Here is a 9,139-nt window from a genome sequence, read left to right on the forward strand (position 1 = left end):
ATGACCATTCTTATGTTCTTATAGTAGAAAATTCCCACCAATGTAACTAAAAAATTGATTTAGTTACACCAGCATAAACCCCTGCTATAGATGCACTTAAACTGGTTTACATTGCACTTAAACTGATTTAGCTTAAAGCATAAATTGGTTGAAGTGCTTTTTGAACCAGTTTCAGTAAATGTACATTAGGGGTTTGCCCCTGTGTAATTGCATTGATTTAAATGGGTATTGTTACACCAGCACATTTTATAATATAGCCCAGGGCTCAGAGAGAGACAGAGAGAGAGATTTTAAAACCATGTTGGTCCTTGAGGGCCCAAGACTGCAAACCTTGTTTCATGCAAGAAATCCATTGACTTCAATAGGAATACTTGACTTGTGTGAGTAATTCTTACTCATGTGAAGAGGGGTTTGCAGGATCAGGCCCTACAGCAATAGAAACATTCTTCTCTGGAGGTACCAGACTTACAACTGTAGAATAATAGAAACGTAGGGCTCGAAGGAACCTCAAGAGATCATCTAATCCATCCCCTGCACTGAGCCAGGGTCTCACGATCTCGCTCTTGCTTTTCCATCTGAAAAAGGCATCAGTTTTCTGTAAAGACAGATATAGATAGACCAGGACACCTCTGCCTGAGGGAGACTAGCTAAGCTGATATTTGATATAAGAGCTCAGCCTGAAGTGGGAGGAAAGAGACGTGATGGATGGTTAGTAGGAAGTTACTTGACTTGTGCCTGTAATTGAAGCTCTTTGGATTTTCCCTGAGATCTCGTCACACACAAGAATGTCCTTTGAATTCCTGCCTTTTCCCAGTTCCTGCAGATGGAATAATTTTGGACAGTTTTGGATATTCAAAATAAGTAACAAAGAAAGCAAAACATTGTTCGATATGTTGTCTCCTTTCTAAGACTCTGCTGTCTTGGAAACAATTCCTGGATTTTTTTCATATTATTCCATTACCTGCAGTCTTAGTTCAGTGTGAGTAATTCACTTCCCTGCAGGAAGAGTTTAACAGGCATGACAGCGAAGCCCACCAATTCAATAAGATATAGATTACTATAGAGATAAACCCTTCTCATTCACTCGCTCTTTCCTCAAGAATGAAAGGTCAAGGTTGGATGAACTTGAGCAACACAAACCTAGCCTGCGCTCCCACACTGTACTCCTGGTTCCCATCTAGACAGCTGCATCTCCTTTTCTCTACCTTCTGACAGCAACAGCATCCACTCTATGGGCAAAGCGCAGGGGGAGCATACATGTCCTGGAGGTTACATTTTTATTATTTCCTCAAATTATCAAATACAGCACAGACTATCAGAGTCTCGGCCACTTCTGCTCAAATACACTTTTAGAGCTTTCTATCTAACACTTAATTCTAATACAGCATTTGGGATGTGCAGATCACAAAGGGGGAGTAGTTTTCATACACCCCATTTTACAGATGGGCAAGCTGAAGCACAGAACGGTGACTTAACCTATATAAGGGTCCACACCAAGTGAGTGGCAGAACTAAGAATGGAACTGAAGTTTCCCAACTCCTCTTCCTCTGCCCTGGTTGCCTCACCACGCTCTATCAGATAGGTCTTAACCAAAACTCAACTCTAAACAACCATAGCTGGAACCATATTTTGCAGCTTAGGCCCATGGGGGATATGTCCATCAATGGCTATTAGCCAAGATGGTCAGGGATGCAACCCCGTGCTTTGAGTGTCCCTAAGCATCTGACTGCCGGATGGTGGGACTGGACGACAAAGGATGGATCACTTGATAATTGCCTTGGTCTGTTCATTCCCTCCGATGTATCTGGCATTGGCCACTGTAGGAAGACAAGATACTGGGCTAGATGGACCATTGGTCTGACCCGGTATGGCTGTTCTTATGTTCTCATTTCTAAACTATATACAAGCATACATGTCTTGTGTATATTACATTATACATAGATTCACATACCTGAATAGGAAAGTATGTAAAAATGTATCTACATTAAAATAACAAATAAAATGGTGATTATATCTCTAGGATCAATTGTGAAAGCATGTGGTAAACTGTATTTATTGTTGCAGGAATTACCAGCCCTTTGACTCTCTTACCTGCTTTCTGCCCACTAATCCCTCTTGGCCAGGATTACTTCCCAGTTCTAAACCTCTGAGCAGATTTAGACAGCCGCTGTTTGTTGTAGTTATTTTAGACATCCTTGCTTTCTCCTCTCCTCAAAGTCTGGAATTTCTCCCACAAAATTACATGATGCTAAAGTGCAAGATGGTCAGTATTCAGTCCAGGGGCAGGTTTAAGATGAATAGCTCATGAACACTTAGGTCTAGGAAAGGCCAATGGAAAGGCCCTGGGAATTCCCCCCTTGCCAAGGGTGTAACGCTTTTGTCTCTAATCTTAGTAGGACACAAGTCATCACACCATAAGATTAGGACACTGTGGTGGAGCTTTTTTAGATCTTTCTAAAATATATTATTTTCTCTCCCTCTAAAGCCCCACAGTAACTAGGCTGTATGCCGTGACAGGAAGAAAGATATGAAATGCTGATCGAATTTGACAAAAAGTAAAACTCTCAAACATTTTCTTCTTTAAAATATGTGGCATAAACAATATCCTGGAGCACTGTGTAGCCTCAAGGTGTTACAGGCATTTGTTTAGGGAAATGTGCATATTTCACTGGTGGCTTCTCTGCTTGTAGTATGGCTATCTTAAACTCAAAGAATAAAAACTCTTACCACACCACTGTGATCCCGCTCGCTCGCTCTCTAATACAGATAATGGGCCGGCCTGCCTAGCTCTCTAAAGTACAACGTCGGCAACTGAGAGAAGAACTGTGCTTCAAAGGAGAATCCAGATTTCAGAGGTTATCAGTCACCATGAGAAACTTCAGTCACAAATTTCTGATGAGCAGATGAGCTCACTAAACTCTCCCCCCAGACTGCTAATTTCACTCCGTCACTGATGAAAGATACAGCTGTAAATGATGATGAATAAATTATACATAAAGGATTGAAAGATACAGTGATTAGGACACTGCGGACTTTAGCGCTGATCATACCTGGAAAATACTTGGAAACCCAGAGACACCAGGGATATGTGTTAATTGATTGACGGTCCAAAACCGTTACGGGGCTGGGCATTTCAGTGTCTGATTTAACCCACCAGCTAGTTTTCCCCATCTCTGAACTGCGGATAATATTCACCCACTTCCCAGAGGCATGGGACGCTCCGACTCATTCGTGTTTGCAGCGCGCGTTGAGATCCGCAGGTGACAGGCAGCAGCGCGGAGCCGAGCGTCATTACTGCTCGGGCGATAAGCCCCTGGGATGGGAGCAGCCTAGGCGAGGCCGTTCCGGGCAGGTCAAGGCCAGGCCCCTACAGCAGTTAATCTGCAGCACTAGGGACCAGAGTCATTGCTCCCCTCGGCCGCGAGCTCAGCTCCGGAGCCACTGCAAACCCCCGGCTAGGGAGGTCCGGCTGCTGGGGGCCGCAGCGGGAGCAAGAGAGAAGGAGGCTCGCAGGGGGTGGGAGGCTCGCGGATCCGGGTGCTGAGCTTCCCTCTGGCCGCCTGCAGCTGCTCGGCTCCCGGCAGGGTCTCACGCAGCGCCTGGCACCCACGTGTCAACCTGGCCGGCCCCCGCTCCGCCGCCCCCCGAGGGAAGCCCCCCGCCGGAGCCGTGCGGCGGCGCAGACAGAAGGGCCCTTTCACCCCAGGCGGTGCATGTGCCGCAGCCCTGGTCAAAGGAGATTTCAGCGCCTGCCTCCTGCCAGGCGTGGGCAGGCTGCGTCCTCCATTAGCTCCCAGCCCCGCGGCAGCTCCCCGTGCCACTCCCCTGCGCTCCACGCTGGCCCAGGGCTGCCGCGGGCTTTCCTTCATATTCGCCCCTCATCCTCGCCCAGCCGCACGCAGCGGGCCCTGCACATGCCCGGGCAGGGCTAGCCCAGGGGGGGCGGTATTCATAGACTATCAGGGTTGGAAGGGACCTCAGGAGGTCATCTAGTCCAACCCCCTGCTCAAAGCAGGACCAGTCCCCCATTTTTGCCCCAGATCCCAAATGGCCCCCTCAAGGATTGAACCCACAACCCTGGGTTTAGCAGGGCAATGCTCAAACCACTGAGCTATCCCTCCCCCCAAAAAGAAACCCGTAGTCAGCAGGATTCGAACCTGCTTGGGGAGACCCCAATGGATTTCTAGTCCATCGCCTTAACCACTCGCCCACCACTACACTGCTGCCCTGGGACCCAGCCTGCTTCCTGCGCCCGCACCCCTGGCGCTGCGGCCGCGTGGCAAGGCCAGTTCTGAGACCCAGCCGGCCTGCTGCTCCGGGCTCCCCCGGCAGCCGGCCTGCTCGGCCCAGCCACCCAGCGGGGCGGCGGGGATCTGGCCTTGCCACGCCGCCGCAGCGCCAGGGGTGCCGGCGCAGGAAGCAGGCTGGGTCCCGGGGCCGCAGTGTCACTGCCTGGAGCAAGGGCGCATTATTAAGGCTGTAGTGACACTTGTGGCGCGTTTTTCCTTTCTAGGACTCTGCGCTGATCACCTCATTACAGAATAAGCCAGCCCCGGGCGCCTCACCCCCCGCGCACCCATTCACGTAGGGCTCCGGCCCCGGCTCCTCAGGCAGGGAAAACCGGCACCGGCCGCCGGATCGCTCTGCGCGTCCCACACCCGCGCTTAGAAAGTCTCCAAAGAGCCCGGCCACGCCGTGTGCACATTGCCCAAGACCCCCGCTCACCCGCGAGGGGGGCGTCACCCCGAGTGCCTTTCCCCTAATGCTGTGATTCAACTCCAGCTTCAGAGCTGCCTCAGCCGAGCCTCCTAAACCTGCCCAGTCACTCTGCCGGCGGGAGTCATGGCTCAGGCATTAGTGACGCGCATCTACTGGAGAGAGCTTTGTAAACCCCGAAGCTTTCTCCAAGTCATTCTCCCCCGCCACAGAGCACATCCGGCCAGCAGGCAGTGCCCTTCACTTCGGGAGAAGCGGGGGCTCTGTCCGGCTTAGGCGCTCAAGTCTGGTAACTGTTGAAGACACCCTCACGCAAGGCCTTGGGCATGGCCGGGAAGTCCCAATACTCGGCGGTTTGTTTAACCGAAAGGGAGACCTGTGGACGTGCCGAGGTTTGCCCCCCCCCCCTCCCAGGTGCACGCGGTTTTGTGCGGAATGGCTCTGGCCCGATGCAGCGCGAGAGTCGCAAAAAGGGCGCTGCCAAACAAGACTGAAAAGGGGACGCAGCGGCCGGCAGCAACACCGGCATTAGCTTCGTTTCCTTAGGGAAGGGAGCAGGGGTCCCAGAACACGCAATTCCGACAGCATCCAGTCGTCCCGCTCGCTCGGGCAGGTCCCCGGGGAGAGGCGTTAACACCTCAGCTACCCCCTCCTAAACCCAAACCCCAGTCGCCTTGATAACAAAGAGAAAACTATGGAATTGAAGTAGCAAACGAGTCCCAGCTACGCCCGGCTTCCATTACATAGTAGTCTATACACACAGACGTCGCAATATAGTAGCATGAATTACTATTAATGATTGGTTATTAAGTATTGGTTACTTATTATGCATTGTTATTATTTAGAATATTTTATGCTCGGCCTAATTGTCATGATTCTAAAACCTCTCGGTATCCAATTTTGTTTCTTTAATTTCAATTTAATAAAATTAAAATTAAACCCTGGTAGGTAACGGAAAACTTTTAACAAAAATTGGCTTGAAAATATGGAATTGATGGGAAGTAATAAGAATAAATCCATTGTCGACGTACAACATTGTTGATTATTTGCTGTAATATTTGGTGCAAACACTTTGAATTTGGGCTATTATCTTTTTTTTTATCTTCTAATGCACCTTTTGAGATTTATTAAGATTTAAATACTTTAGCTTCAAAGTTTGCATTTAATTGGTAATTTTGTTGTTGTAAATAAGCATGGTATATGTTCTACATGTATATGTATATAGATGTTTGTATCTATAACAGCTAATCTGTTTTCACCTAGTAGCAAAGGAAAACTACAGTAGATTTGGACTGAATTGATTTAATGAAGTGATTGTGCAAATTGCACTCGCAGATTTTTTTTATATTGATACTAGCACCCTAAAAATGATTTTAAAATCTGGTCTTGATTTGCTGTGCTTTATGAAAACACTTTGCTTTCCAATATTTCAGACGTTAGCAGCCGTGTTTACCCGCTTTCCAAGTCTGGCGCTTTGGGGTGTCTCTCTTTATTCCAGATTCATGCAGAAATGGACAAGTTAAACAGTCTTATGTTTTGTGTGTAACCTCCAATAAAGGGTATTAATTAGAAATTAAAATAACAAAAAACGGGATAACACGCAGATCTGCCAGATTACTGAAGAAGGGATTTTATTGGTTGATTGATTGATTTTCTTGAGGAATAATTAGTAAACTAGATTTACTTCTCTCTCTTTCTTTTTATTCTTGTCTCCACTCTTTCTCATTGCTAGGGAGCATTTTCTTCACAGGGAATTCCCTAACCATAAAATTTTAGGCCGGTCTCTTTGGGTTACATAGGGAGAAGAAACTGAAGTTGTTGCATTTCAGATAACTATTATTAATCATAAAATTCCTTGAGAGCTGGAGGGAGGGGGAAAGGGTCTCGAGAATTTTCAATATTTTCCCACCTTCCTTTTTATAAAATCTTTTTTTACAATTGTAAACTTTTGACCAGTACCTTTCTGTCCGATTTTTATGCTGGATTTGAGAAAAGCGATCTTTATTTAGTCATTTAAAATAGTACAAAAAATTACGTATTTGCGTTCCAAAGTATCGTGGGTTCAAGTGAGTACAGGAGGCATTGATTTTTTCAGCGAGGAACCGAAAACTCTTCTTTCCCCAGACACAAAAAGTGATTTGGACATTATTTAGAATTCCCTTTCGCCACTAATCATAATAATAATGGTAATAATAATTGCTGTAATCGCATTTTAAGATATTGTGTAGCCGCAACGAGCCGAAGGCAACTAGCCTAGCAAGACGGTTGTTTATCGGGTGAAAAGGAATAGTTTTCATCCAGTGTCTGTTTTCTTTCCCCCCGTAGCTCTAGCCGTGGCATTGATCCGTACTTCTGTACTCCCTGAGAACATTTACAGACAGGGACTTCTGTGGAATACATTTGCTTTTTAAAATGGAAATTAGGCATGAGTAAAATCACCAAGGGACAATAGTTGAATTTTTCACTCAGGCAAATCTCTTAATTAAGTCAATATTTTAATTCTTTTTTAAAACAAGTAAAAACTGAGTGAGAGAATCCAGCCTGTTCTCCCAGACAATCCTCAACAGGAATCCGAGCTGCGGCCAACCGGCCTGTCTTTTACCTTTTGTGTTGTTACCCCCGGGGGTTGTTTTCCACATATTACCCAGTATCTGTCATTGAATGCACGTAAGCAGTATTGAACCTAGAACTGTAATTCAGCCGTCTTTTAATGCGTTTCATTTCGTTCCCTTTCCCTTTCTACCGGAAAGGCTGGAATCGAGGAGGGCCAGGCCCAGGGCGCAAGCGGGGAGATCACTACAATTACCAGGGGCCGCCTGGCCGGGAGCAGAGCTCCCCACCGAACGTAAGGGCGAGCCCGGCTCAAAGTGGGACAGGCCCGTATGGCCCGGGGCTGTCGGCCTGAGCCGTCAGCGGCTGCTGCGGGCCTGTCACTGCGGCGCTGGGACCTCTCTCCCCAGCACAGAGCGCTAGCTCGGCACGAGCGCCAGCTCCCTCCGGGGCCCGATCCTGCCGCCTCCACCCTCAATGGCACTTTGCCCGTCGGCCTCCCCGGGGTCAGGATCAGGCCCCAGCCCCCTGGGGCCGCTCAGGGCGGGCTTCGCTGCACAGGGCATTTTACCCACGCCCGCTGCTCCCTGCGTTTCTGTGCTGCTTTCACTGGCCAGCCCCAGCACGGGCGTTTCTCGCAATCGCCGCTCCGTCAGGCCGGCTGGAGCTTTCGCCTCCTGCCAACAGCTGTTCGCCCGGGACTGGGCGCTTTTGTTTTCATAGGAGCCAAGAGTCTGCAAAAGCCGGGCGAGGCAGCTCACAGAGCGTGCTTGGGAGTCCGGAACCGGGGGGAACCACCTCGCCCCCCAGTATAGACCCCCCCCGCACACACACACACACACACACACTCCAGTGCACTAGTGCTCAGAAATGGCACTAGCTGCTCGGCGCCCTGCAAAGCGGCGGCGCAAGGAAAGGCGGGTGCCCGAAGCCAGCCGGCAGCTAGCAATGCCCAGCGCGCTGGAGAGAGCGGGGGGGGGGAAGCAGCGGCGCCGTGCCCCGCCTGGGGGCTGTCAGAGCCAGAGAAAGGGAGTCTGGCCGGGCGGGAGACAGCCCCCTCTCCGCCAAGCAGGAGAGCGGGGGCTGGGCAAGGCCCGCGAAGGGGCCCGCGGCTGCTCCGGGCCGCGCAGGGGCGGCTGCGAGGGGCTCTTTGGGAAGCGCGGTGGGGATAGAAAAGGCGGGTCACTAACCGGGGTTGAGGTCCAGGCACTGGGTCGGGTCTTCGTTCTCCCCTAGCTGGCCATTGGGGCTGAGGCTCTCCATGGACAAATCCAACCCCTTGTCCTCCCAGTCTCGCAGTTTCCGCTTTTTATTTGTCCCAATCAAGGCTTCTACCGAGAAAGCGTGAGCCCGGGAGCTGAGGGCTACTGCAGATCTTCTCCGCTCACTCATCTTAGCCCCCAGCCGGAGCCGCGCCAGAGGAGCAACCGGGGGCTCGGACGGCAGAGCTTGGGGAGCAGAGGCAAAGCCCGTCGCCTCTCTCCCCACCAGCCCCTCCCCAGCTGCGCCTCCAGAAGAGCCCTGAGTCCTCTGTCGGCTCTACATGAGGCAGGGCCGGGCGAGAGTGGGCAGCCCAGGTCCTCAGCACTTGCTCAGAGGGGTTGCAGGCTGGATTGCATCTTTTTCCCCCCTCTCTCTCTCCTTCCCCTTCTGCCTCCCTCTGATTGATACAAACTTCTGGGAATTTTTTTTCCCAAAGAGTTAGGCAGGCTGCTTGCGCCTGTCAAAAAAAAAAAAAAAAAAGTCCCTGACCAATAGGAGGAAGGGAAGGAGAGAAACCCAAAAGCTGAAACCCAATGAGGAGGGGAGGGAGACTCAGGCTTGAGGGCTAAGAATTTGGCCTGGTGGGTCCTGGAACCCTGGAGGAGAATTA

General features: G+C 50.1%; 1 protein-coding gene and 1 non-coding gene across 2 annotated transcripts in view; both read right to left on the reverse strand.

Annotated features, from left to right (window-relative positions):
* The window catches only part of TBX15 (T-box transcription factor 15), a 132,414-nt gene extending 123,573 nt beyond the window's left edge, over positions 1-8,841 (reverse strand). The window contains exon 1 of the mRNA XM_074947617.1: positions 8,457-8,841. Within this exon, the coding sequence (XP_074803718.1) occupies positions 8,457-8,658 (202 nt within the window). The 5' untranslated portion in view covers positions 8,659-8,841. The remainder of the gene's footprint in view (positions 1-8,456) is intronic.
* TRNAS-AGA (transfer RNA serine (anticodon AGA)) lies at positions 4,137-4,218 on the reverse strand. Its single transcript has one exon. It is a non-coding gene; the product is annotated as a tRNA-Ser (tRNA).
* Positions 8,842-9,139: the final 298 nt, after the last annotated feature.

The sequence above is a fragment of the Natator depressus genome, chromosome 1 (genome assembly GCF_965152275.1).
Source record: "Natator depressus isolate rNatDep1 chromosome 1, rNatDep2.hap1, whole genome shotgun sequence".
NCBI classification, from domain to species: Eukaryota; Metazoa; Chordata; order Testudines; family Cheloniidae; genus Natator; species Natator depressus.